This window comes from Chrysochloris asiatica, unplaced genomic scaffold, assembly GCF_000296735.1.
Source record: "Chrysochloris asiatica unplaced genomic scaffold, ChrAsi1.0 scaffold00257, whole genome shotgun sequence".
Taxonomy (NCBI): Eukaryota; Metazoa; Chordata; class Mammalia; order Afrosoricida; family Chrysochloridae; genus Chrysochloris; species Chrysochloris asiatica.
Window position 1 is genome coordinate 476810 of NW_006408775.1, and position 27385 is coordinate 504194.

A 27385-nucleotide genomic window follows, 5' to 3' on the forward strand; every position below is an offset into this window, starting at 1 on the left:
TGTGCAGCAGATTTGCCTAATGCAATACGTCGTCTGATTTCTTGACTGCTGCTTTTATGAGTGTTGATAGTTGATCAAAGAAGAATGAAGTCCTTGACAACTTCAATCTTTTCTTCATTGATAAGAAAGTTGTTATTGGTCCAGTGGTGAGGATTTTTGTTTTCTTTACACTGAGATGTCATCCACACCGAGGGCTGGGGTTACTGTTTTTCTTGTTGAATGCCTTCAAGTCGATTCCGGCCCATAATGACCCTGTATAGGGTTTCCAGGAAGCAGCTGGTGAGTTTGAACCGCCGACCTTGTAGTGCAAATGGGTTACTAGTCACCCCTTATTGGCAGTAAGAAAGCCTTGGGTCTCACAGAAGCCGGTTCCCAAGTCCAACTAGCTACCCTGGGTCCATGACTTCTTTGTTTAAATAAAACCTTAATATCATGAAGAACTAAATGGCATCCAATTACCACTACCAACCACTGAAAGGAATCACATTAGAAGGTCCTGGATACAGTGGGGGGTGGGGGATGTGAAATGAACTTAAAAATCATTTAAAGAAAGAAAGACAAGGTTTACTAGGTAGATAGAGTCCGATGGCAATACAAGACCACAACCCTTAGTCACTTGTCAGCTCTGGAACTGAACTTCCCCCCGCATGGCTCAATTTTCAGCCAAACAGTGGACTATAAGGGGAATATGAGGACTCTACCAGCCACTCCGCAGGAGAAACACTATCTAGGGTCACTGTGAGTCTGAACCGACTCCACAACACACCACCACCATAAGGGGAGAAGAGGTAGGCACCCCTTAGAAAATCAACCACTGGACATCAAAAGGGCAGAATTTGCCCAAGAACAAAGAACAGAAGGGAAAATTAGGAAAGGAGGAGAAAGGGAAACAGAAACACAAGGAGGAAGTGGGATGAGTGATGTTCCATGGTGGGGGTTACAATCAATGATGTGAGACAAACTGTGCAGGAATCATTGAATGGAAAACTGATCTGCTCTGTAAACCTTCACCCAGGTCACAATAAAGTTGTGTGTTGTCTTTTAAATCTTCATGTCATATTTAGAGGCTTTCCCAAGAGAACAGGAGTGCTTTATTAAGAGGATTGGGGTCCCTGAGAAAAAGAGCTTTGCTGAGCCCTGCAGAAGTACCCTTTATAGCTGCCCCGAGCTGCTGAGACCAAGGACTGGGCCTGAACTCACAACCTCTCCAATGAAAGAGGGTGTTGCTAGTCACTTAACCTTGCAGGAAAGATGCCATCATGGTCAGGATTACCCAACGTCCATGGGGCTGAAGGGCAGAGCCATGGGTGGCCTGTCCCCACTCACTGTCCCTAGTGTCACCCTCGGCTTCCTGGGTGCCCTCCCCTCTGGTCCCTGCTGCCCCACACCAGCGTGCCCTGTCACTTTCCTCTGTGGTCCTTCAGGACAACTCCATGCCTGATGCCCCCTTATCGGGTCCTTCAAGGGCTTCTGAACTCAACCTCTGGTCTCAGGGCCTCAGACAGGCCCGGTGGGGCATAGCTGGTGTGCGCCCTCGGCACAGCAGAAGCGCAGCGCTAGGCTTTAACCCATGCTTCCAGTTTGTTCGGGCCCATTCCTTTGTGCCCACTCACCCTCAGGCTGCGGCCTCGTGGCACCCCATCCCTACCCTGTCCCCCCAGATGACATGGTCTCCCATGAGGAGCAGGTATAGTCCCGCTGGTCCCTGCCTCCTTGGTGACAGTGAGTGATTGGGCAGGGGACTGCCTGTTCAAGGCCACAAGGACATGCTAAGCAGATGACCCGGACACAGCCAGCCTTGGAAGACACTGACTAGTGACAGTGACGTCAAAGTGGATTAGCCTGGCCAGTGAGGGGTCCTTTGGAGTGGGGGGCACCAGCTGGTCCCAAGGTCATAGGTCACAGTTCTTGGCTTTTCCTACTGGTCTTTCTGCAGAGGTGGCGGCTGTGGGGGGGGACACCTTTGTCTTATTAGGACAAGACAAAGGGCCAGGAGGCCTGGTTTGGGGGCACAGTGAGGGGGAATATCCCTTCACTCTTGGGAAGAAGTGCCATCGCTTCCCAAAGGGTCCTTGAGAACCCACGGGGTCCTCCCCACATAGAAACACACTGGGGGCGGAAGGGGGACTACATGCTGGTCACCCTCCTCATACCCCTCTCTTGATCCCCAAAAGACCCACTCCTGCCACCATTATGAGGCCTATGCTCCCCTGGCTGCCTGCCCCCCAAGTGCTCTGGGACCCCCGTCACGGCAGCAGGTCTGGAATGCAGGTGAATACTCTCATGCCCTGGCACGGACAGAAATCAGCCTCCTTTAATATTTGCTAGTTGAGTAAAGGGACTCCATGTTTGGTTTCTGGGTGGGGATGTCTTCATTATAACTGAGGGGCTGGATTCAAACAAACGAAGGACATGGGGGTGCCCGCAGGTCAGCCTGCCCAGGGCCTGCTTCCACTGGTACCTGGTGTCCAGTGGCCACTGTACTCCCTCCTGCCCATATTGGGCACAGCCATATGGAGACCCTGGTGTCTGAGCAGCCCTGGCTTGGAGGGGTTGAACTGGCCAGTGGCAGGGGGCACTCCCAGCCTCTTCGCTCCTCCTCTGCCTCCCAGACAGTCCTGTGTTCTTTGTCACATATCACAGATGAAGACCTGAAACTCAGCTACCATGGCCCCCTGGATGCAGGGTGCCTCGCCTTCTTATCTGCCGCCCAGAAGCCCCCCCCCCCCCCCCACACACACAGCAGACCTGGGATCAGTAAGTGGCCACGCCCAGCTCCTCCCAGCTTCTCACCCTTTTCTTTTCCTTGGTCCTAAGATTCAGCTAGATCCAGGCATCTTAGCCAGGCTCCTCCAAACACAAGGGCGTCAGAACGCCGGCCAGTCACCGTGGCCTCCCCGTACGCGGAGCCCCGCCCACAGTCTGAGCTGCACAAGCTCACCTGGCCCCCAGGCCACGACGCTGCGGCCACATGCATCCAAGTCAGGGTAAGTTTTCCAGGCGCCCGTCCACCACCGCTCGTGGAAGGCCACAGGGCCTTCTGTCTGCTTTGACATTGCACCGCATGCTGTGTGAGACGTTGCTGGCACCACGTAACTCGCTCCCGACCGAGCGCCTGCCCGGCCGGCCCGAACCAAAGCGGGCCCTTTAAGGACCGGGGGCGGGTAACGGGCCCGCCTACCCCCCACCCCCTAGCCCGACTATCCGTTAAAGGGGCCGCGCCGGCCGCGCCCTCCAGGAGCTGCCTGCCCCAAGGAGGGCGCCGGAGTCTGGCGCGGGTCCCGCGGACTGCTAACCCGGCGACAGTCCCAGAGAACGCGTGGGCGACCTGGGGGCGCGGCCCCTCAGCACAGGAGCCCGGCGCACCATGTACACTATCACCAAGGGACCCAGCAAGCTCGTCGCGCAGCGCCGCACAGGTGCGTACAGGCTGGGCGGTCAGCGGCCGTGGGGTTCACTCGCCCCAGGCGTCCCGGACGCAGTGATCACCAGGGCTCCGCGCCCTGGGGACCCGTGTCCACTGGCTCCTGACGCGCACGCTGTACCCTCAGGCCCCCCGCAGCAGCAAGTGGAGAGCAGGGTCGGCGAGCTCTTGAAATGCCGGCAGCCCGCGCCGCCAACGCCGCCGCCTCCGCGGGCTCAGCCCTTCGCGCAGCCGCCCGGACCCTGGCCCCTGTCGAGGTGAGACGCGCGCCGTCCTGGTCCGCTGAGTTCGGCGTCCCCTCCCCCGCCATATGGCCGAGAGGGTGACCTTGGGGGAAAGGTTACCGGAGACCTTGCCACATGGCTTGTGGCGTGCGGGAACGCGGAGGGGCGGGGCGCGCCGGCCACGCCCCCGTCCTGGTCCCCACCGGGCTGCTCAACTGGACCCCCTCGGTTCCCACTGGAAGACAATCCACCGGCTCTGGCGTTGCAGTGACAGGAGAGAGCTGGCCCGGACACTCCTCGGTCGACCTTGTACCCCTATGGAGCCCGGAAGCCAGGGTTAGAGAAGCGCTGACCAAGGTTCTTGCCCAAGGTGCTTTTTCTCAAGGTCTCCGGTTCTGCCCAAGCTGCCAGCCTGCCCTTGACGACGGCTGAGGGGAGAGGTGCACGTGGTTCCACAGGCTGCCAACTGCCGTTCTCCTGGCCCTTCACCCCACATAACCTGAGAGCCCAGAAAGTTCACACCCAACCAGTTTGGCCTCCTGGTCACCGGGACCTGGGCTGGCTGAACCTTTTCCTCCCTGGGCTTTCTTTCTGCACATTTCCTGGGTCTGCGGACATCTGGGCTCACAAGCCACGTGCAGGTGCATAATACTGGTAGCATGTGGGAGGGCTACAGCCAGCCAGACAGCCTCCAGGACCAACTCCACAGGACTCTAGTCTCAGCTACGCCCACCTTGGGCACCCAGAGCTCAGAGGATTTGTCTGCCTTAGTTGTTGTTGTGTTAAGTTCTGTCTAGTCAGTTCCGACTAATAACAACCCTGTGTACGGCTTCCGAGAAGCGATTGGTGGGTTTGAACTGCCGACCTTGCAGGCCAGTGCATTGTCCTGCATGCAGCTCCACACCTGCCTCAGTTACTGGCTAGAAATAAAACAGGCCAAGATGAGGGTGGCTCCATGGGTCTGTCAGCCTCTATGCCCTCAGGGACTCCTTGCTGGGTGGGGGGCACACATTGACATCAGGGGCTAGATTCTAATAAGACCAGAGCAAAGGAAGCCGAGTGACCCAGGAGGGAGGACCAGGGAGATCCCTGCGGGCAAGCTGTGCTTACCTGCCGGTGTTTGCAGCCACTCTAACCTTCCTGGTGAGGACTCTGAGGCACAGGGCACCTATGGCACTTGGTCATTTAGCCAAGGGACTCAAACTCATGAGGAAAGCTGGGGTCTGTTCTTTAGACCAAGTGAGCCACAGTGACCACCCCTCCACCCCTTACCTGGGAAACCAGCTTTGCTTCCCTCTCTGGTCCCATTGTTCAGGGACAGGTCAGGGAACAGGCTCCCTGGACCATGTGGGACATGGAGCTGGGCTGGACCAGGGTTGGAGCCCGGACAGGGTGCAGACTGCTTGTCAGCCCCTCCTCTATTATTACCCATTGCCCTCAGCATTTTTTGTTGTGAATTGAGTAAAGGTCTACAGAGCAGACCTTCAGTTTTACATTCAACAAACCGTATCCTTTGTTCCACTCCAATGACTGCAATGCTCTCTAGGTCCAACTAACAGGATTTACCTTGGTTCCCTTGAACTGGTTTCTCCTGTGTCTTCTGCTCCCTCGCCTTGTGTAGTCCTTGTTCATTTCTGACTGGCTAAACTGAGGAAGCACTCTCCTCACCCGAGAGTGTGAGAAAGAGAGGTGTCACCCAATGTGGGGGACCTGGCAGGAGATGGCCACAAAGGCACTCAGGCCTGGGCGCATGGTCTGGGAGGCAGGTTGGGACATGCCCTGTCCCTTTGGAGCCCAGACTGCTGTTCTGACAGGTGGGTGAGTGCTTCACCTGGGAGGGGTGTTGAAGGAATTATATGAGAGGATACCCAAGTCATCCTACTCAGGGACCTGGATGGCTCCCTAGGTCCATGCCTCACTAGGTACACACTTGCGCCCTTTCACCTACAGAGCGCAGAGCAGCCTTACATCACCAAGGCCTGGGGCAGTGAGGTGGGCAGGATGAGGCAGGTACAGCACCTACTTGTTGGGGCCCCTTCTTGGCCTCTGCAGCCCCCAGCTCACAGCCCTTGGCTTTTTTTTTTTTTGTTCTTAGTCTTCCCCAAGTTTGTGTTCTTGCGGGGCTGGTTCAGATCTTCCCGCCCTTCATTTTGTACAGAAGATAAGACAGGGAGCCACCCTGGGTCTGCAGTGTGCGCCTGAGGGACCTGGTGCTGGGAGGAGCCCTTGTATATCAGACCCCTGCTGGCCCTGGGGCACCTCAAGATGCTCCTCTCTGTTTTAGTGTCCCTCTCAGCTGAGGAGGAACCCAGAGCGGTTTGCAGTCGCCCAGCGATGGGGGACCTGAACCCAGGAAAGCGAGCCGGCCGGCCGGGGACCTCGAGGGCCTGGCGGAGCGTGCGCAGCCCTGGAGCCCCACTCCCGCCTCCTGCTGTAGGTGCGCCCGCTCCCTCCATGGCCCCTCTGTCCTGGGCTTCCTGTGCAGTTGTGCTTGGATCCTGCCGGCTGGCCAGGCCTCCGCTCCCGGCCCCGGCTGGCCGGGAAGGCTCTTTGGCCTGGATGTAGTGTGCCCAGCACCTCAGGGCTATCTCCTCACTTGAGCTCCCTGAGCATTTCCATCCCTTGCCTTATCTCCGGCTAACCCGTGCCAGCATCCATCGGGGTGCTGTTTGGTACTCATCTCCATGGGACCTGGGGGTGAGCTGAAGAAAGAACCTTGTCTGGGGTCCTCCTTACCATGCTGCAGGCGTCTTTGAATTTCTCTCCTGTGGAGAACTGGATGGAGAATGGCCTTGAGGGTGGGGTAAAGGAACGGAAAGGAGGTTGTGCTCAGGAGTCAGCTGGGTGGACGGCAGGTGGTCTTGTGGGCCCCAAGAGACTTCTGGGCCATCAGAGGCCTGTTTGTGTGCTAGGAACCAGGAACCAGGAGCTGTGGGCTAGGCTGGGGCCTGAGCAGGGCTGGCAGGGGACCAAGTACTGCAAGGCTGTGAGCTGAACTGTGGCTTCAGGAGGTTGACTTCAGGAGGTCCGCCTAGCCCCAGGCTACAGACAAGTGCCCGGAGCTGGACTCTGGGCTGAGGGTGTGGCAGGAAGCTACTGGAAACTCTACCAAGCAGTACCAGCCTGGGGGCCTGACACCAACCTTCTCCCCACACACAGCTCAGGGCCCAGGCTGGTGTTCAACCGGGTGAATGGCCGGCGGCCCCCTGCCACGTCCCCATCCCTCGAAGGGCCCCAGGAGACCTACACACTGGCCCATGAGGAGAACGTCCGCTTTGTGTCCGAAGGTAGAGGGGGCCGTGACTTGGCCACCTGGTCCTCTCCCCACTGCAACCTGACTCCTGGTGGCCAGAGAGCTAGGCTTCTCCCCTGCTGCTAGCCAGCTGGCCCTGTGACCACTGGGCTGGCTGCCCATTCCCCAAGGCAGGCAGAAGTCCAGGGTAGCCACCAGGCCTTGGGGTGGGAGTGGGGGGGTGGAAAGGGTCTGGTCTGCCTGACCACTCCCTCCCCACAGCCTGGCAGCAGGTGGAGCAGCAGCTGGACAGCGTCCCAGCTGGTGAGAGTGGAATGAGGCCTGTACAGTACGAGGAGAGGAGCCCTAACCCCCGCCTGCAGAGTGAGTGCCCTCTGTCCCAGGGTCCAGGGATTTCGGCCAGCATTGAGGGTCAGTTTTGGCCTGGGGAGGCAGCATCACTGCCCAGCTCTCTGCTCCCCCCAGATTTCGTGCCCATTGACCTGGACGAGTGGTGGGCACAGCAGTTCCTGGCTCGAATCACCAACTGCTCCTAGACACTGCCTCAGGAGATGCATTGCCTGCACTGGACCTTGCTCGTCCCCTGATGGACCCATAGCCAGAAGAAGACCATGCTGCCCCCATCCACACATGGCAGCAGGCTTCGCTTCACTGGGCCAAGTTGGATGCGAGCCACACCTGAAGTGCCAGCATTTGGACTTTTGCACCTTTTGTTTCCTGGGCCTGACTGTCCCACCTGGCCAGGTGCAGGGGCTGACCTTGTCTGCTGACCTCAGTTCTTTGCTGTGTCAGCCCAGGAACTCCAGGATAATAAAGTGAAGAAATTGTTCCAAGTGGCTTTTATTTGGTGTCTGTGGAGTAGGGGCTGGGGTCAGCTTTCCCTCGCCCTGTCGGTGGCACCCCTGGGCCTGCTGAGGTGGCAGCTTTGCCACGCTCTGCCTTCAGCTTTGCCCCAGCTGCCCACAGAGGGGCCACTTCAAAGTGCCAACTGACCACCCTATTCCTCTCCCGTTGGCCTTGGGCCTGTCACTCTCAGGCAGGGTGGGCGACATTATACAACCAGCCTTTTACTGGGGTATCTAGCCCCCAGGGATTAGGACCGGGTTTGGGATACCTGACTGCTAGACACTGAGCGAAGACGTCCCTCAGGTTTTGGGGGGGTGGCACAGGGGAAGTTGTACATGGGTTTCAGGCTGGAGACCCTCCCAGGTACCTGTGCACACCTGTTGGGTAGTGGGGGTGTGTGTGGATAGGCCTTTGGAAGGGGGCTAGGTTCAGCCCCACTCACTCGAGTTGGGGGTGGGTCTCATTCCTAACTGTGGAGTAAGTGGTTGGAGTAGGCAGGACAGGAGTCTTGGGGCCCTGGGGGCCCTCAAAAGGTAGGGGTACAGCCCTACTCTCTTGGCTGGCGGGGGGTTCGGGTCACGACTCGCCCTGAGAGGATCCTAACTTTAAATTGCGAACCTCAAGGTCAGCAGTTCGAAACCACCAGCTGTTCTGCGGGAGAAAGATGAGGCTTTCTGCTCCCGTAAAGATTTACAGCCTCGGAAACCCTGTTCAGGGTCGCTATGGGTCGGAACCGACTCGACGGCACTTAACAACAAGCTGGTTGGCAGGTCCCTTAAGACGACTCTCCCGCAGGCAGCACAGCTTAGGTCACGGCTCGGCGCGGCGCGGCGCGGTCACGTGGGCCCTGGGCGCCGCCATTACAGCGGAAGTGGTGCGGCGCCGTTGCCAGGCGGCCGTTGCTAGGCGCCATTGCGGGGCGTCTCGCTGCGTGCCCTGCGTGGGGCGTGCGGAGGCTGAGGCGGGAAGCTTGAGCTGCGGCGACATGGCTCGAGGTATCCGCGCTGGGTGTCCGGGCGGGGCCGGGCCGGGGTCGCGCGACGTAGCTGCTGGCTGATCGAGCACAGGGGTCAGGCCAGTCGTTCCGAGATCCCAGGCCAGCAGTCCGAGTGGCGTGGCCGGTCCCCGGCGACCCTAGAGGTGGCGGGGTGGGCAGGAGCCGAGCGGACAGGAACCTGGATCCCGGTGAGCGGCAGTGGTGGAGGGCGGCCTCAGGAGCCCCACCTTGGCCAGCGCTGGGCGAGTGACCTCTGGGAGCTTTTTTTCAACCTCCCAAGGCTGCAGGCTGAGTTCCTGCTGTGCCGTATCTGAACCTCCCTGGTACTCTGTCTGCGTTAAGTGCCCGGTTGAGTGGGTTCTGACTCACAGAGACTCTGTACTGTATATAGTGAGTTTGAACCACTGCCCTTGTGCTTCAAACCGACCTTGCTGTTCCGTGTTCATCCTACAGCATCTCACCAGGACTCCATTATTGTGTTTACACTGGGTGAAAGGGTCAGCAGACCCCCCCCACCCCCCATTGCCCCTTTCCCCCTGCCCAGGACCCACTGTGGAATTTTGGGTCCCCAAGGCACTTCTGTGTTCTCCCAGCCCAGGATCCACGTGTCCACGAGGCCCCCAGCCCAAGTCTCGCTGTAGGTTGTGGTTCCCCATGCCTAGTGCCCTGCCAGACCTCTGCTCCCTGCCACCCCCCAGTGTGGCAGCAACCGTTCCTCAACGTCTTCAGACACTTCAAGGTGGATGAATGGAAGCGGTCGGCCAAGGAGGGCGATGTGACCGCAGTGATGGTGTGTGAGCATCGGTCCTTTCTCCTTCCACTGGGACACGTCCCGTCCCATGCCACCTGAGGGTCTCATGAGCATGGTTCCTTGTGTCCCTCCAGGACAAGATCCTGAAGAGCACTGTGTACCGTATCCGGGGATCCGTGTCTGCTGCCAACTACATCCAACTCCCGAAAAGCAGCACCCAGTCCCTGGGGCTGACTGGGCGGTATCTGTATGTGCTTTTCCGACCACTGCCCACGAAGCACTTTGTCATCCATCTGGACGTGTCCACGGAGGTGCGGCCCTACTCAGGGCAGTGTGAGGGCCCCCGCAGGCTTCTTGTCCCTCATCTCATGACCATGCCTTGCCCTCCCTCAGGACAGCCAGGTCATCCGAGTGTCCTTCTCCAACCTCTTCAAGGAGTTCAGGTCCACAGCAACGTGGCTTCAGTTTCCTTTCATCTGTGAGGGCCGAGTGGCTGTACCAGGTGATGCTGAGACAAGCAAGGGTCTGGAAAGGGCACGGGAGCTGTGTGGCTTAGGGAGGGGAGGGGACCCTGATGTGGCACTATTCCACAGACCTGGCAGACACAGCAACCCCTGGCACCCGATGGACTTGTTTGCAACTAGACCTTCAGGGAATCCTGTTTGTCTACTTGAACCGGCGCTTTCGGCACCTCAAGAGTGTCCGACTGTGTGCCAGTCTGCTGGTCCGGAACCTGTATACCAGTGATCTGTGTTTCGACCCCGGTAAGAGCCGCCCGCTCTCCATCCGTTCCCCTCACCCCTGGCGGGCCAGGCAAAAGTTGGGCTGCCTCTGAGTTCCAGCCGCAAGGTCAGAAGCTGCCATGTTTGATGGTTTGCCACATGTGACCCGACCCCACTCCTATTTCACATTTGTGGCTGGCGTGTAAACATGTGCATCAGTTCCTGGCTCCTGGGACATCCCCTGGGTGTCGGTTAGCACCTTGATTAAGTTTCGCTGGGCTGGGAGGGGGTGATGGGAGGCCTTCCCCTGATCTGAAGCACCCCCCGCCCCTGGTAGCTGTGACCTTGACAGGAGCCCGGCGGGACAAGCTGGCCATCACTCCCATGCCCCGAGAAATGGTGTTCCCAGTGCCCAAGGGGGAGAGCTGGCATGACCATTATGTCCACATCCGGTGAGCACCTCTGCTGTCCTGGGAGCCTTGCGAGGGACCCTGGGAGGAGCACGGTCCTCTCGCCCCGGGTGGGCGCTGACTTTCCATCTTCCCTGCCAAGGTTTCCGAGCAATAGCCCAGGAGTGCCGAGGGAGCTGGGCCTGAAGAATTGCACCCCTCCTGAGGCAGGTGGGCCTGGGCTCCACAGGAATGGAGCTGGGGGAGAGGGACGCAGCAGGACGAGCACAGGGGCCTCTAGGTGACTCTGAGTTGGGGTGGGGGCGGGGCTCACTGAGCCATGGGTACAGTACAGCTGTTTCCTCCCTTGGGGGTCTTGCCCCTGCTACAGGTCTTCTGGGGTCTGGGCCGCAGTTTCTTCGCAGAGCAGGCAGAGACTGCAGAGCCTTACAGAACGGTGTGTCTGCCATGGTCCAGACCTCCAGCCCCACAGCTGTGAGTACCCTGCACCCTCTGGACTGGGCCGGGCCGCGCCGGGCACAGGGCACCAGGGAGCTAACAGGCCCTATCCTTGCAGTCCCTCCAGGTCCCCTCACTTCCCCTGCCCGTCCCAGAGGTCAGCCTGTCCTGCGAGCACCCAGACACGTTGGCCCAGGTGGGGGCCGGTGATGGTGTCCACGTGTTTGCCCACCTACCAGCTTTGGCGCCTTTGGTCCTGGAGGATGTTTGCTCTCAGGAAGTGAGTACCCATTTCAGGAAGGCTGGGGTGTCCAGTGTGGTGGGGCCTCATGAGCTGTGGGCAGCACTTGGCCAGGGGGACTAGCATTGGGCCTGCGGTAGCTGCTTTAAGTGAGGAGTGTTGGCGTCATAGTCACTTGGGATCACCCCAAATGGCAGTGGCCTGAGGAGCCAAGAGGCCTCTACCACCTCTTCCTGTCCAGGCTGCCTGCAGCAAGCAGAATAGACCAGAAACAGCTCAGAACAAGAATTCCTCTCATCCAAGAGTAAGGATGGGCTCTGTGTCCCACTCCCAGCCCATCGTCTGTAGGGGTTGACCCCAGGGTCCCTGCCCCAGGCTGGGGTCCCCCTGTGCTTAGCGGTCACTCTGTTGCGGGGGGCGGGGGGATGGCTGTGTCCTGATGGGTTCTTACAGGAATCTGCGTCTCCCAGAGCTTCCTCCCAGATCCGGTTCTGCGGCTCAAGGGGGTCATTGGCTTCGGGGGCTACAGCACCACATGGGTAAGGTATTCATGGGCTGCAGAGCCCAAGGGTGTTGGGTTCTCCTCACCCCTTGCAGGCCCTGGTGGCTTTCTGAGGTCTTCAGATGGCTCTATCCACCCAACCATGCCCATGCACACAGCTCGGGGTCTCAGCCATGCTGGCTTGCAGAGTCATCAAAATTGTTCTTTCACTTGGCAGATGCTCATGGAGGTTTGCCTAGCTAATGTGCTAATTCAGGTCCCCTGGAGCTCCTGGGACTAACACTTCCATTTTTAATGCGCCTATTTCACACGTGTCATGTGGCAGAGTGGTCTCAGAGAAGGTGTCAAGTCCTTCTTGGCCTCGGGGCACAGGCTTCATCAGTGGGCGAGCTCTATGGGCTTTTGCTACCTGAACCTCAAGAGTTTTCTGATGTGGAGGCTGAACTTAGAAGCGACTGTGGGCATGTGCTTGTACCTGCACATATGTGCACACGTGTGAGCACATGTGTGTATGCAGACACAGTGTAAACATGTGCATGTATGTGTATGCATACATGTGCACACCTGCTCTGTATACACACTTGTGCACTGTAATGTTCATGTGCACACATGATGCATCTGTGCATGTGTGTGCACATGCATGTGCACATGCACACTACGTGCACACGTGTGTGTACCTATGTGTGTGTAGATACACATGTCTATGGACGTGTGTAGGTACATGTACATGAGTGTGCACACACACCAGTGCATGTGTGTATGTGAATACACATCTGTAGACATGTGCATGGGTGCATATGTCCCTGTGTGCGTGCATGTACACGAGTGTGTGCATGCCATGCATACATGCCAGTGTACATATGTGTGTGGATACATGCCTGTACACGTGCATGAGCCTCTGTATACAGACAGTGCACATTCATGTGTGCTACATGTATGTTTGTGTGTACATGTGTGTAAATAGTCACTTTGTGCATATAGTTGTATACATCTTTATACATTTGTGTTTTAACTGTGTGGTTGACCCGTGCACCCCAGTGTGTGTGTGTGTGTGTGTGTGTGTGTGTGTGTGTGTGCGGGGGCAGGGGACACAAGTTTGACCCAGTAATCAGGAGGGACCTTAACTGTTACCAGGCCCTGTGGACCAAGGACGGGGCTGCTGTCGTGTACCCCTGCCACGCGGTCATCATTGTCCTGCAGATTGACACAGGCCAGCAGCGCTTCTTCCTGGGCCACACAGACAAGGTATGTGCCAATCCTGCTGGGGGCTGGGTGGGGCCTGGGAGCCCTGGGCACTGCCCCTGCTGGGGACCCTTCCTGAAGCCACTGCCTCCTTAGGTCTCTGCCCTAGCGCTGGATGGGAGCAGCTCCCTGCTGGCCTCGGCTCAGGTGCAGCCTCAGAGCATGCTGTGGCTCTGGGACTTCCAGACAGGAGGCTGTCTGTCCATGTTCAGGAGCCCGGCCCACACCATTTGCTCCCTCAGGTGGGTGGGGCCTTAATGTGGGGTGAGGGGCAGCCTGGAGCACACAGTGCTGAGTGCTCCTGCCCTCCCTACAGCTTCTCTGGCAGCGGGGCGGTTCTCTGCGGCATCGGCAAGGACAGCCACGGAAGGATGGTAGGGGGGATGCAGATGGCTGCCCAGAGCTGGGGGACATTGGGACTTGGCCTGTTTACTAAATGTCTGGCCTTGCCTGTTTCTGCTTGCTAAAGGCCTTTGTGTTCTTAATTTTAAAATCCCAGTTTAGAGCAGTACCCCCACCCCCTCATCCCTTGTGTGGGCACAGCCAGCCCATCCTGCCATGAACACAGGTGCTAGGAAGCACCCTGGGTTTCGCTCCTTGCTCTGAGGGCATCAATCACTAGGGCAGTTTCAGTAGCCGAAGCCAAGGGGACATGCAGCCTGTTCCATATGTGGCACAATACTGGGATCCCCACTGCATGTACCTTGTAGAAATCCAGGAATCTTGCCCGGCTCCCCTGGGGTGGCCTGCTCATGCCCAGGAGCTCTACATCCAAGCTGCAGGGGGTCGTCTGAGAAGCTGGGCCTCCCTTCACAGCTGTCTCGGGGATTGGGCTTGGTGGAGCACCAGGGTTGTCGGTCTGGAGCTGGGCTGGGCCCCACTGGTGCTCACGCGGGCTCCTTTGCAGATGGTGGTGGCCTGGGGCACGAGACGGGTGGGCGTCCAGGGCAGGGTGGACGTCATTGCAAAGGTGCACACAGACGCGGACATCCAGTCCTGGGCGGTTGCCCCTGATGACACCAGGTGATGTGGCTTCCTCCTATACTACATTGCATACCGCTAGTAGTGAGGTAGGGTTCCATCGTGAACATGCCCTAGGGGAACTTACCTTCGTGGCGCCCGCCCCCCCCACCCCCAGGATGGCTTCTTGTGGGCGGAAAAGTGTGCGGCTGTGGCGGCTCCGCGGAGGGGCCCTGCGTTCTTGCCCTGTGGACCTGGGGGAGTACCATGCGCTGTACTTCACTGACCTCACCTTCAGTCAGGGTCAGGATGGGCCACATACGCTGTAAGCCTGCATCTGCCGTGGACAGTGGGCCGTACAGCAAGCCCATCTGTCCCTGGGACTCCCTGCCCTTCCCTATGTAGCTCCCAGTGCGCCCCACCCCTTCCCAGTGCACCCTGCCCCTTCCCTGTGCTCCCTGCCCTCTCTGAGACCCGCCCCTTCCCTGTGTAGTTCCCAGTGCGCCCCGCCCCTTCCCTGTGTAGTTCCCAGTGCACCCCGCCCCTTTAACCCCTGTGAGCCCTGCTTTTTCCTTTGAGCCCTTTGCCTGTCCTCTGTGAGCAGCTATGTGAGTAGCCGGAGCGGCCACATACTGGAGGTCGATATCCAGCACATGGTCGTGCGGCACGCCCGCCGCCTGCTGCCCGTGAAGCCCCCTGGTGGCCCCCACCCACAGAAGGCCACCTTCACTTCAGGTAGGTGGGCACCCATGCCCTGGTTGGAAAGCTGGGAGTCAGTGAATGTCATCTTGTGAAGTAACTGTTGGTGTCATCTCAGCCCCCTCCCTCCCTCCCCCTTTGGTCAAGGTAAGGAGCTTCTTTTTAGCCCAGTAACAGTGCCCCGAGAGTCAGCTGATGTTTTACCTGCCCTGGCGGCCCTTCTCAATTTGGCATCGCCCAGTGTGGCCACTGGCTGCGTGCCCCTGATACCTCTGCCGTCTGTAGGCCCTGGTGTGACCATCAGCAGCCTTAGTGTCTCCCCAGCCTTGTGCGCTGTTGGTTCGGAGGACTGTTATCTGCGTCTCTGGCCCCTGGATTTCTCTGCCGTCCTCCTGGAAGCAGGTGAGGTCCCAGGACCACCTCGGACCTGTGTGTGCTGGAGACTGTCTTCGGGTCAGGGTCAGGCGTGGGATTGCTGTGTGGGGCCAGACAGGCAGGGCTCAGTCCTGCACCTTACCCTTGCTGAGTGGGGGTTGGAGGGTGATGATTGGCAGGGGCCTCCATCCTCCCTGGCTTACATCTGCCTGGTGGTCACCTGCCCCTCCTGCCCACAGAGCATGAGGGCCCAATCAGCTCGGTCCGGTTTAGCCCTGATGGCCTGCGTGTACTGTCCACCACCTCCACGGGCCACCTGGGCTTCCTGGATGTGGTGTCCCGTGAGTACAGCGTGCTGGTCCGCTCACACGCTGCCTCTGTGCTGGCCTGTGCCACGGCTCCCGGCCGAAGACAGCTTGCCACAGTCGCCAGGGACAACAGCGTCTGCATCTGGGACCTGGAGACCCTGCAGCAGGTGGGGGCCTGGTGGGAGGTAGGAGGGGGTGCTCAGCCTGACGTGGACAGGGTCCAGCCCTACTTCTCCCCTGTAAGTTCCACCCTCACCTACAAGCCCTGCCCTTCACTTGGCCTGTCTGCCTCCAGCTATATGACCTCACGTCTCCTGTTGAAGCCCCATGTGCGGTGACCTTCCACCCAACACAGCAGACTCTGTTCTGTGGTTTCTGTAGCGGTGCTGTGCGGTCCTTCAGCCTGGCGGCTGCAGATGCACTAATAGAACACAGGTGCACATGTTTTGGGGGTTCTGGGGCGTGGGGTATTAAGTGGAGAGGGGCTGTCACGGGAATCCTGACATTGCTCCAAGCCCCTAACCTGGTCCGTGTGGTACAGACGACACCGGGGAGCCGTGACGAGCCTGGCTGTCACCCCCGACGGCAGCTTCTTGTTCAGCACCTGTTCTCAGGGCATCCTGGCCCAGTACGACTGCGTGGGTCCCCGGTGCTCCGTCCTCCGTGTGGCAGGTCAGGTCCCCAGCTCCCTAGGCTGTGTGGCCTCCCATGTTCCTGGGTCTTTAGGAGGCACACTGTACAACACGGAGGAGGAATGCCCCAGCTGACCCCGTGCCCCATGCCACCCCAGGAAACATGGTATGCCAGGACACCTGGCCCAACCCCAACGCCCTGGCGGTCAGCAGGGACAGCTGTTTGCTGGCCTTCGTGGGTCCCTCCAAGCACACAGTGACCATAGTGGGCACAGCCTCCCTGGATGAGGTCAGCAGCTAGGGCCTCCTGTCTCCTGGGGTAGAGTGGGGCGGGAGGTCAGTCCCATCTGAACCCTACCTTGGCTACGCAGCTCCTTGGGGCACTTACTAGGATTCCCTTTAAACCATGTGAATGTGAGGGTCTCGGGGGGCAGGGAAGACATGCCCAAGGCCTGGCTGGACAGGGTTGGGGATGGAGTCTCAGGTATGTGATCTGACCCCCACACTTGCTGCCCAGCTACTACGGGTAGACATCCGTGTCCTGGACCCAGCTGGCAGCCACCAGGACTCAGCTGTGGCCATCTGTTTCGGACCCCTGCCCACTGGCCACCTTCTAGTATCCACCTCCTCCGCCAAAGTCCTAGTGCTGGATTCCCAGTCAGGACGCACCATCCGGGAGGTGAGCCCCAGGGCACCGTTGCCCTTACTCCCCTAGGAAGACTGAACCCCCAGGTCCCCGTCCTCAGTCAGTCCTTCTCCACTTGAGTGCTCATCCCCAGCTGTCTGGCGTCCACCCCATGGCCTGCTCCTCCCTGGCTCTTAGCGAGGATGCCCGCCTCCTGGTGACAGCTGGTGATCGGGCCATCAAGGTGTGGAAGTCACCCACAAAGGTGCATCCCGGCTGCCAGGTGTGTGTCCGGCAGGAAGGTGGGGGAACTCCAGAGAGTCTCTTTATGGGGTCCTGGGGCTTCCCTGGTTGGGTCTCCACCTGGCTGAGTCTCAGAGTCCCTCCTGTGTGGTACCCACCCTTAGGTGTTCATCGGACACTCGGAGCCTGTGCAGGGAGTGTCCTTCACCCCTGACCAGCAGCAGGTCCTCAGCGTGGGGGACACAGTCTTCCTCTGGGACATTCTGGCATCCCCCAAGACGGCACCCCAGCACAGGTAAGTGTCCCCCTGCTCTTCATGCCTACCTGCCGCAGTACTATCTCGACCCCTGGCATTTCTCTCTTTGCTGCTGTAGAGTCCCAGGCTCAGCCAGGCCCCACCCAGCCTCGGACGCAGGTGAGTGGTTGGTCCGAGGGGGATATCGGCTCCAGTTCCTTCCTGTCGGCCCTGATCAGTCCCCTAGCTCCCCACAGGTCCTGCCATGTCCCTGAGCACTGCCCACTCAGGACTCCTCTCTGCTAGGACTGGACACTGCCCAGCAGGAAGACGTGGGCTCCCGGGCCGCTGGGCTTCCCCGGTGCTGGGTCCCTGTGCCATCCCAGGCCTCCCCGCCCCGGTTGGCCATCAGTGCCACAACTCCCGAGGGCAGTGATGGTAAGGGGTAGGGGCCCCCATGGCCTGTGGGGGGGTGCCTGTGGACTCCACTATGACTCCACTCTGCCCCTCCCCAGGGGTGTCCTCCATGTCTGATGAGGAAGGACCCAACAAGGAGGGTCCCTCCGCCGGGCCCTTTGAGGCCCCATGCCCTCTTGGACGGGTGGAGAAGAAAGCCAGAGGGGCTGTGTCAGAGAAGGTAACAGGGGGGCCTTGGGCGCATGGAGAACCCACCTGCCCCCACAGCCAGCCTGGTGAGTTCTGGAGGGCCAGCAGAAGGTGGGTGGTGAGTTTCTGACACAAGTGCCTGAAGTGGTCGGGTGTGGGCGTGGGTATGGCCAGCAGGAAGGAGAGCTTGTCCACCTGCACCAGGTGTCAGCAGGTGCGTCCTCTGCTCCCTGGGGTCCTTCCCTGTGGGACTATGGAGGCTTTGAGTGGATCTGCCCTCCCTCTGTCCAGCAGGTGCTGACAGACCCAGGGGTGCTTCTGTCTCCTCTGCCCCCCGCCCCGATTCCTACAAACACTTTGTAGCTCGCTTCAAGGCCTCCTGGCTCTCCAAGGTAGGTCTCAGGGCCACGGGGGGGACAGACACCCAGGGGCACATCACTCCTGGACAGGAGGGGCGTGACCCAAGTCGGGGGCTGTGTGAGCTGGAAAGGGTCAAGGTGACCATGCTGGACATGCCATGGCCTGGAGTCCTGTTCCACAGAGCACCCTCTTCCCTGCGGCTGGTATGGAGCAGCTGTACCTGAAGGCTGTCGTGGGCTATAACGGGAATGGCCGTGACAACATGGTGTGGAGGCCGGACACAGGTGGGCCCAGTCCCTCACCACTGCTCCTCAGGCCAGTCCACACCAGGGCAGAGACGGGCCTGCCGGGCCGACGCCACCAACAGCCCTCTGTCCTTCAGGCTTCTTCGCCTACACATGCGGCTGTTTGGTGGTGGTGGAGGACCTACACTCTGGCTCCCAGCAGCACTGGATTGGCCATCCCGAGGAGGTGTCCACACTGGCTCTCAGCCATGATGCTAAGGTGCCCACTACCCAGTGCCCCAGACAGCCAGGTGGGCTGCCAGTCCTACCTGCCCGCTGACCACGCCTGCCCCTACCAGGTACTGGCCTCTGCCTCGGGCCGAGGCGCTGAGACAGCCCGTTGCCAGATCCGCATCTGGGATGTGTCCACGGGTACCTGCTGCAGACTCCTCTCTCACCATGATTCTGCTGTCCAGGCTATGGTCTTCTCGCCGGATGATGGGCTCCTCGTCACACTGGGTCAGTGGGGGCCGAGTGGACCTGGGGACAGGCTCCAGGGTCTTGCCTTGGTGCTGACATGGCTGCCCACCTGCCCATCTCCACAGGCGACTACAGAGACTGCACCCTGGCCGTGTGGAGCACAGCCACCTACGAGCTTGTGTCGTCCATCCGCCTCCGGGAGCCAGTACATGGTGTGGCGTTCGGTCCTTGGGAAGCCGCTGAGCTGGCCTGTGTGGGCCGCGGTACTGTCACCTTTTGGCTCCTGCAGCAGCATGGGGCAGACATTCGTCTCCAGGTGCCCAGTGTCAGGCATGGGGCTGGGGGCGGGATCTGGCTGGCAGGGCCCGGCAGTGGCTGACCACACCTGCCCACACAGGTGCACCGTGAGCCAGTCCCTGCGGAGGTGGGGGCCAGTGAGCTGACTGCACTGTGCTTTGGCGCGCCCCCTCTGCTCTATTGCGGCTCCAACACCGGTCAGGTGTGCGTCTGGGACGTTGGCTCTGGCCGCTGCTTCCTGGTCTGGGAGGCCGATGAGGGCGAGATCGGTGGGTCCCAGAGCCCAACGCCAGGTGGTGGGTTAGGGTCCCATGGGCATCAGGGTAGGCGCTAACTGTCCCTTGTCCCCAGGAGTGTTGGTGTGCCCCGGGGCACGGCTGGTCACTGGCAGCAACACACGACGACTTCGCTTGTGGGCCGTGGGGGCCGTGCCTGAACTGAGGCTGAAGGGCTCTGGGGCCAGGTGCGAGTCCCAGGAGGGTCAAAGAGGGAACATGCCCATGGTGCTGGGCCCTGGGAATGTCTGGCAGCCATGATCACAGCTGCCCCTGCATGCCTGCCTGCCCCAGGTCTAGGACGGTCATCCTAGAGCGTGAGCTGGTACTGGACGGGGCCATCGTGAGCGCTGCCTTTGACAACCGTGTGGATATGGGCATTGTAGGCACCACAGCGGGCACACTCTGGTACGTCAGCTGGGCCCAGGGTACCAGCAACCGTCTAGTCAGCGGTCACAGGAGCAAGGTATGATCTCCTCCCTACACACACACACACGCACACACACACACACACACAAGTCTGCCCATCCCCTGCTTGCCCCAACACATCTGCTCTCCTCTGGCACACAGGGATTGGGGGGCATAGTCACCATTACCAAGTTGAAAGGAGACTCACTGGGGGTGGTCTGGCCCGTCTTAACTTCTGTTGCTAGACTATCGAGTTGTGGGTTTAGTCGGGGTGGTTTTGTACCTGAGGGACAGTTTGTGCTGTGACACGTCAGGACACTGGGGGTAGGTAGGTAGGTGGTGGCCCTCAGCTGGCCTTGTCCGCAGGTGAACGAGGTGGCCTTCAGCCCTGATGAGTCCCACTGTGCCACCTGTGGTGAGGACGGGAGTGTGCGCGTGTGGTCCTTGTCCAGCATGGAGCTAGTGATCCAATTTCAGGTGCTGAACCAGGTGTGTGGGGACCCGAGGGCTCAGGTGTGGAAGGCTGCCTGCTTAGGGCCTAGGTGGGTACTGATGCCTCCCTCACACATCTCCAGAGTTGTCTCTGCTTGGCTTGGTGCTCGCCATCCTGTGGACAGCTGGGGCCACAACAGCTGGTAGCCGGCTACAGCGATGGAACTGTGCGAATCTTCAGCGTCTCACGAACCGAGATGGAGCTTAAAATGCACCCGCATTCATCTGCATCCACTGCTGTGGCCTTCACAGCCGATGGTGAGGGTGGGCTGAGGGTCAGGACTTGTAGACTTCCTGGTTCAGGTGGAAGTGGGGCCTGATGTGTGTAGGGAGACCAAGTGTCCCCTCCTGGTCCAGGTCAGACCATCCTCTCTGGGGACAAGGATGGGCTGGTGGCCGTGAGCCACTCCCGAACAGGACTGACCGTTCGTGTGCTGAGAAACCACCAAGGGGCCCCCATCTCCACCATCCAGTGCAGATCCAAGGAGGTGAAGCTGCCGGGGAGCGGGGGTGGGGCAGGAAGGTGCTGTGGGAGGCGCTGTGGGCAGGAGGCATCTAGCAGCCCCCCACCTCTCTAGCACGGAGACTGTGGGGTGCTGGATGCAGACCTGTGGCTGGCTGCCAGTGGGGACCAGCGAGTCAGCATTTGGGCAGCTGGCTGGCAGGAGGACCGTTGTGAGCTGGTGGACTGGCTGAGCTTTGCAGCCCCCACACAGGTAATAGGGGTGGTGGGCATCATGGTCGGGTGGGGTAGGGTGGGATGGTGCCCACTCCATCCACCACCGTGTATGTATTCTGTAGCGGCTGGGCCACCCGCCGCCCACCCTTGCAGCCTTCTGTCCGTGGGACGGTGACCTGCTGGTGTGTGCCGGCCTTGGCCCAAGGGAAGAGCTGCTTCTATACAGCCTACGTCAGAAGCAGGTTGGTACGTGCCCAGCATCTGCTGGACAGTGCAGGGCAGGGACTGGGGTTGACTGTAATCGCCAACAGGTGGTGGAGACAATCCCGCTGCCCTTTTTTGCTGTGTCCCTGAGCCTGTCCCCAGGAGCCCGCCTTGTGGCTGTTGGCTTCGCCGGTGAGTGCTGTATCCTTGAGGTTCAGGGGTGCCCTGAGTGGAGGTGGGGTGGAGCCTTCTGCCCTAGGAGCTGCCTCAGCACTGAGGCCTATACTGTCCACACAGAGCATCTGCTGAGGCTGCTGGACTGTGAGTCGGGCCTGGCACAGGACTTTGCTGGCCACGATGACACGGTGCACCTCTGCCGGTTCTCTCCATCCACTCGGCTTCTCCTCACAGCAGCTCACAACGCGATTCTGGTGTGGGAGGTCTTGGCTGCTGAGGCCCAGAGGCCGCAGTGCCCGTATTCCTGTGTGGGGTCTCCTCGGTGACAGAACAGAGGCTTGGGGTCACCAGTGAAGTGGCCGTGTACATGGGGAGACTCAGGGCCATGTCTGTGACCAAGACCAGCTGCTCTGAACTTTGGGACCTGAGAACTGAAATACTGGGAGCTTCTCACCTGGAGTTTAAACATTTCTACCTTATACGATTCAATAAACATGGTGTTGCAGTTGGCTGCTCAATCCACGCATGGCCCTCACCTGACGTCCCTCCCTCAAGTAGGGCCACTGCACCCCAAGTGCCCTCTGTGCTGGGACAAGTCCATCCATCTCAGAGAGGAGTATCCCAGCTTGGCGCCTGCAGTGCTCGGCGTCACCGCGCGGTGGCGATGCCGTACATTCTGGCCACTCAGGCCCGTCCGACTCGCTGGTGCAGTTTCTGTGCCGGGGACCGGAAGTGCGCTGTGCAAGCCGGAAGTGGCGCGGGGGCGGGGATCGGGTCGGGGCCAGGGTCCCAACTAGGATTGATACCGGGTTTGGGTTGGGGAAGGGTGGGCCAGCGTGGGGCCGGGGCTGTAGCCATGAAACGGGACGTGCGCATCCTGTTGCTGGGAGAGGGTAGGCCCTCGGGACGGGGTCAGGGGTCTTGGAGCCCCTGGGGGAGGGACGGGGTCTGGCCTGGACGCGGCCAGGGTGTGGGGAGCGCTGTGACCTTGGTGCCGTCTTGCTGACCGCTCTGCCCTGCGCAGCCCAGGTGGGGAAGACGTCCCTGATCTTGTCGCTGGTGGGCGAGGAATTTCCCGAGGAGGTAAGCTGCCGGGCCAGGCGGGAGCCCCGCGTGCTGGACACCCGGTTCTGCAGCGAGGAATTCAGGGACAGCACCTGAGGCGGGACCCAGCCTGTCCCTCAGGGTTTGTCCGGTGAAGCCCCTCACGATCCACTGTACTGCACGCCGGCTTGTCTGCCCCAGGTCCCTCCCCGCGCGGAAGAAATCACGATTCCTGCAGATGTCACCCCCGAGAAAGTGCCCACTCACATCGTGGACTACTCAGGTAACGCCTGTCACCCCTAGCCCTGGACTTTGCCCAGGGTAAGCGGCTTGGGGGGTCGGGGGTCGGTCTGCAGTGAAGTCTGTACCTTCCTCCGTCTAGAAGCAGAGCAGACGGCGGAGGAACTCCAGGATGAGATCCACAAGGTGCGCTGCGTGCGCGGGGTCCAGAGGGCGAACGTTTCAGGAGCCGCGTTTGGCTGCAGCAGCCCGGTTCCCGTGTCTTGTCCAAAGATGCACCCTGTCGGAGTGGACACTGGGAGTCCATGCTTCTGGGGCCACAGTGACCCCTATGTGGCAGTGGACAGTGTGGACAGCAGAAGGGAGTCTGGCACAACCCCACTGTAGCCGCTGGTATTCGAGGAAAGGGTTGGATCTTGGACATCTTTTCCCTTGTCATAGGCTGCCTGTGTCAGTTTAGGCTGGGCCCTGGCATCTCTGGTGCTGGGCAGGGCAGGGTTGGGTTTTAGGTGTCCAGTCATAGGTGGATGGGGGGCAGGGCTGGGACAGTCATTTCTCATTCCACAGGCAAACGTGGTGTGTGTGGTATATGATGTCACTGAGGAGACCACCATTGAGAAGGTGAGTCAGGGTCTTGCCCCTAGGCTCAGCTGCAGACCTCTGCACAGACGGGTATGGTGAAGGTGGGATGCTTCTTAGCACCGAGGGAGGAGCTCGCTCACTCACAGTCCCTTCCTCTTAGATCAGAACCAAGTGGATCCCGCTGGTGAATGGGAGGTCCAACCGGGAACCCAGGTAATGGGGCGGGGAGTGGCAGTCATGCCTGCCTGGGCCACACCATTCTTCATTCCCGGTGACTGGGGGTCTACCCCCCAGGGTCCCCATCATTCTGGTGGGCAACAAGTCAGATCTGCGGCCAGGGGGCTCCATGGAGGCTGTGCTGCCCATCATGACTCAGTTTCCTGAGATTGAAACTTGCGTGGAGGTGAGCAGGTACCCAGGTGGACTAGGGGAAGCGTCTGGTACTGGGGCTGGAGGCGGAGGTGGATCCCCGACCTGTGCTCAGGATAGCATCCCTAGGGTGCCCCATTCTTCCCAGTGCTCGGCCAAGAATCTCAGGAACATCTCGGAGCTGTTCTACTACGCCCAGAAGGCCGTGCTGCACCCTACAGCCCCACTCTACGACCCCTTAGCCAAGCAGGTTTGGAACAGGCAGGGGTCGGGCAGGGGTGAGGGACACACGGTGGGGGAAGCCGACGTGCTGAGCTGGTGTGTTTGCAGTTGCGGCCTGCATGCGTCCAGGCTCTCACACGGATCTTCCGACTGTCGGACCGGGACCTAGACCAGACCCTCAGTGATGAGGAGCTCAATGCCTTCCAGGTGGGGCCCCGGAAGTCCACGGTGCCTGGCCTGGGTGGTGGCCAGCTGATCTCTGATTAATACCAAGTTTCTTTCTGAGATAGAAGTCCTGCTTCGGGCACCCCCTGGCCCCACAGGCCCTGGAGGATGTAAAGATGGTGGTGAGCAAGAACGTGGCAGGCGGCGTGCAGGACAACCGGCTGACGTTAGATGGTGAGGCTGGATTGCCTGCTGGTGTGGGGTAGTGGCAGAGCTGGTCATTGGCCTAGCTGTCAGACTCCTGTCCCCTTGGCACAGGCTTCCTGTTCTTGAACACACTGTTCATCCAGCGTGGTCGCCACGAGACAACCTGGGCCATCCTTCGGCGCTTTGGCTACGGTGACACACTGGAACTCACAGACGACTATCTCTTCCCCCCGTGAGTGCGTCGCTTCCGCCAGCTGTTGGCTCTGCAGGAGCCCACTAGAAAGCCGTGCAGACTTCAGCCAGGCTTCCCCACACCAAGCAGATGGCCCCGCACAGATGACGGGATGGGGTGGGGAGAGCCCCTGTGTAGGCTCTGGGGACAGGCCCTCTCTCCGTCCACAGGCTCCTGGTGCCTCCAGGCTGCACTGCTGAGCTCAATCACTTGGGCTACCAGTTCCTGCAGAGGGTGTTTGAGAAGCATGACCAGGTGAGGGCCAGAGCAGCCTGCCGCCCTGCCCCCATGCAGCCCCTCTGCCCCCTCGCATCACTGCTCCTCTGCCCAGGACCACGATGGTGTGCTGTCGTCCTCGGAGCTCCAGAGCCTCTTTAGTGTGTTTCCAGCGGCCCCCTGGGGCCCTGAGCTGTCTCATGTGGTGTGCACTGCACCTGGTGGCCGGCTCCCTCTGCGTGGCTTCCTCTGCCGCTGGACGTAAGTGCATTCCTCACTGCCCACTTGGCCCATTCTGCCCCACCCTTCCCGGCCTGGCTGTAACTCACCCACTTGCCCCCAGCCTGGAGACCTACCTGGATGTCCGGTGCTGCCTTAGCCACCTCGGCTACCTGGGCTATCCCGTTCTTTCTGAGCAGGCCTCCCAGGTCCACGCTATCACAGGTGCACCACCCTCCCCGCCTCCCCTTCACTGGTGGGTCCCTGGTACCCTGTGCCTGCCAGCCCCTCATCACTTGCCTGCCCATCTGCAGTCACCCGTGAGAAGAGGCTGGACCAAGAGAAGGGGCAGACACAGAGACACGTTCTTCTGGGCGAGGTGGTGGGGGCGCATGGAGTGGGCAAATCTGCCTTCCTGCGAGCCTTCCTCGGCTGGAGCCTGGGGGTCAGGGTCCCCTTCCTTGGTGGGAGCTGGGGGGGGGGTGCGAGTGTCCTGTGGGCTGTGGGGTCCCCTTCCTCTGCGGGAGCTGGGGGGGGCAAGCGTCCTGCAGACTGTCGGGTCGGGGTCCCCTTCCTCGGCAGGAGCTGGGGGGGGCGGTGAGCGTCCTGTGGGCTGTGGGGTCCCCTTCCTCTGCGGGAGCTGGGGGGGGCGGTGAGCGTCCTGTGGGCTGTGGGGTCCCCTTTCTCGGCGGGAGCCCGGGGGCAAGTGTCCTGTACTGTCTTGCTGCCCCAGCACCAGGAGTCCCCTGCGGAGCCGTGTGAGCACGCCATCAACACAGTGCACGTGAACGGGCAGGAGAAATACCTGATAGTAAGTTCAGGGTGTGGGTGGGGGCCTGTCTTGTGTCCCGACGTGGCCTTCCCATCCCCACCGGCAACCTTCTGAGCCCACCTTGTATCTGCAGCTGCGTGAGGTGAGCGCAGACAGCCTGCTGGACGCCCCTGTGGACACCACCTGCGACGTGGCCTGTCTCCTGTTCAACAGCAGTGACCCCACGTCTTTCGAGTTCTGCGCCAGGGTCTACAAGGCAAGGTGGTGGGCACGGGGCTTTGTTCGGCCGCCGTCCTGTGGCCTGTGCTTACACTGTGTTTTTCCACAGCACCGTTACCTGGATGGGCAGACCCCCTGCCTCTTTGTCTCCTCCAAGGCCGACCTGCCTGAGGGCATGGTGCTCCCTGACACGTCCCCAGCCGAGTTCTGCCGTAGACACCGGCTGCCTGCCCCCACTCCGTTCTCCTGTGCTGGCTCAGCTGTACCCAACGCTGCCATCTTCAGCCGGCTGGCCACCATGGCCACTTTCCCGTGGGTACCAGCCCCACAGTGCTGGGCCGGTCCTGAGTGGGTCAGGGTGGGGCTCAGAGGCCTGGCCACCAGCTCTCCGCCTGGGAGTTGTGCTGCGGGAGGAGGGAGATGGGCTGACCTCATGGGCTTCTGGCTCTCTGGGTCCAGCTTTAAGGGATGGTGGGTGGGGTCCTCTACGGAGGAAAGTAGAGTGGGGGTTTCTCCTACAGGCACCTGGTCCACGTGGAGCTTCATAATACCTCCTGGCTCCGGATGCTGTTGAGGGCTGCGGGGGCTGCCCTGGTGGCTGTCCTCAGCCTGTCCCTGTACAGGGCCCTGGTGAGGAGCCGATGAGGCCCACCACCACCTCGGCCTGCCATACTGGTCCACAGCCCAAGGTGCTGCCCCGAGGATGCCTCGTGCTTGGACCTTTCACTCCCAGGTCATCTGCCCAGGGACCAGCTTCCCCAGCCCTACCTGAGGGAACCCCCTTGCCAGGCAGCCGGAACCCTGCCACTTGTTGGGCATCGTGTGTTGGGGTGACTAGGGGCACAGGTGAAGAAGCCAGTGATGAGAGTTCTCAGGGCCCAGGTGGTCAGAAGTTAAGGGCAGACAGGAAGTTGTGGGACCTCAGTGTCAAACTCCCTGGGGTCTGTGTGAGCCCACCCTTCATGCTGTGGAGACAGAAAACAAATCTTTGATTAAACTTCAGTTGTTTTTTCACCTCTCGGTTCCCGGGCCTTTTAAGGCCGTTCTTCTCGACTCCACCTAAAACTCATCTTTTGGGGTAGCTAGAAATGCACGTTGCTGGCACCCAGTTTCAGAGGTCTTAGTGGGCGCCTCCCGTCAAGGCCATGTAATATCTACCTGAGGCCCGGGGCAGGGACACAGTCCACGTCGTGAGGGAATGCGGTGATAGTGGGGAAGCCATCCTCTAGTCTGCGGCCTGGCTGAACCAGTCACCCACTTGTGCTGTGCCATGCCCAGACCTGTCCTCCTCACACCTTAAGAGGGCTGGTCACAGCTCCCAGGTTGACGGGAACCTAACCCAGAACCGGGAACCTAACCCAGAACCAGAAACCTCAGGGTTGGAGGGAGGGGCTAGGGACAAAGGCACCACAGGTGGACTGTGTCCTCGCCCCATGCTAGGTGTCAGGCAGATTGTGCCGGACCACATCTGACTCAGGAGGGTTGGGGGTGGGGTGGGGGGACAGGCCCCTCCTGGCCCTGGTGGGCTATCCCTCTCCCAGGCCAGTCACGGTCCCATGGGCCTGGAAC

The 27385-nt window shown here is 60.2% G+C and overlaps 3 protein-coding genes across 3 annotated transcripts; all 3 read left to right on the top strand.

The window, feature by feature from the left end:
- The first annotated feature begins 3359 nt into the window (after nt 1–3359).
- FAM195A (family with sequence similarity 195, member A) lies at nt 3360–7437 on the top strand. Its single transcript, XM_006873838.1, has 5 exons — nt 3360–3419; nt 3552–3681; nt 6808–6935; nt 7163–7264; nt 7367–7437. Exons 1-5 carry the CDS (start codon nt 3368–3370, stop codon nt 7435–7437), a joined length of 483 nt encoding a protein of 160 aa, XP_006873900.1. The 5' UTR covers nt 3360–3367.
- Nucleotides 7438–8732: 1295 nt separating this feature from the next.
- WDR90 (WD repeat domain 90) lies at nt 8733–21655 on the top strand. The gene is made up of 41 exons (XM_006873920.1): nt 8733–8742; nt 9443–9534; nt 9630–9806; nt 9889–9997; nt 10089–10259; nt 10555–10669; nt 10770–10837; nt 11221–11345; nt 11777–11845; nt 12943–13053; nt 13147–13292; nt 13367–13424; nt 13958–14073; nt 14189–14335; nt 14615–14745; nt 14995–15111; nt 15324–15559; nt 15688–15827; nt 15934–16064; nt 16183–16313; nt 16542–16703; nt 16804–16932; nt 17057–17187; nt 17267–17307; nt 17434–17565; nt 17643–17819; nt 18028–18125; nt 18275–18377; nt 18476–18597; nt 18677–18836; nt 18923–19113; nt 19195–19363; nt 19446–19557; nt 19664–19835; nt 20144–20266; nt 20353–20527; nt 20627–20757; nt 20848–20985; nt 21071–21190; nt 21260–21344; nt 21450–21655. Exons 1-41 carry the CDS (start codon nt 8733–8735, stop codon nt 21653–21655), a joined length of 5277 nt encoding a protein of 1758 aa, XP_006873982.1.
- A 530-nt stretch (nt 21656–22185) lies between these two features.
- RHOT2 (ras homolog family member T2) lies at nt 22186–26461 on the top strand. Its single transcript, XM_006873839.1, has 19 exons — nt 22186–22222; nt 22354–22412; nt 22575–22656; nt 22756–22799; nt 23181–23234; nt 23356–23408; nt 23490–23598; nt 23713–23814; nt 23895–23993; nt 24077–24185; nt 24270–24390; nt 24561–24645; nt 24722–24867; nt 24950–25050; nt 25140–25270; nt 25559–25636; nt 25731–25853; nt 25926–26128; nt 26338–26461. Exons 1-19 carry the CDS (start codon nt 22186–22188, stop codon nt 26459–26461), a joined length of 1860 nt encoding a protein of 619 aa, XP_006873901.1.
- The last annotated feature ends 924 nt before the right edge of the window (nt 26462–27385 follow it).

What these genes read in the sequence shown, in the direction of transcription:
- FAM195A (XM_006873838.1), top strand. Translation starts at nt 3,368, where the DNA reads ATGTACACTATCACCAAGGGACCCAGCAAGCTCGTCGCGCAGCGCCGC. An exon ending in CGTCCGCTTTGTGTCCGAAG is followed by an intron (nt 6,936 to 7,162) that starts GTAGAGGGGGCC and finishes CCCTCCCCACAG; the next exon opens with CCTGGCAGCAGGTGGAGCAG. An exon ending in CCCTAACCCCCGCCTGCAGA is followed by an intron (nt 7,265 to 7,366) that starts GTGAGTGCCCTC and finishes TGCTCCCCCCAG; the next exon opens with ATTTCGTGCCCATTGACCTG.
- WDR90 (XM_006873920.1), top strand. An exon ending in GGGGCTACAGCACCACATGG is followed by an intron (nt 11,846 to 12,942) that starts GTAAGGTATTCA and finishes AACTGTTACCAG; the next exon opens with GCCCTGTGGACCAAGGACGG. An exon ending in GTTGCCCCTGATGACACCAG is followed by an intron (nt 14,074 to 14,188) that starts GTGATGTGGCTT and finishes CCCCACCCCCAG; the next exon opens with GATGGCTTCTTGTGGGCGGA.
- RHOT2 (XM_006873839.1), top strand. Translation starts at nt 22,186, where the DNA reads ATGAAACGGGACGTGCGCATCCTGTTGCTGGGAGAGG. An exon ending in TGTTTGAGAAGCATGACCAG is followed by an intron (nt 24,646 to 24,721) that starts GTGAGGGCCAGA and finishes TCCTCTGCCCAG; the next exon opens with GACCACGATGGTGTGCTGTC. An exon ending in GGCTTCCTCTGCCGCTGGAC is followed by an intron (nt 24,868 to 24,949) that starts GTAAGTGCATTC and finishes ACTTGCCCCCAG; the next exon opens with CCTGGAGACCTACCTGGATG.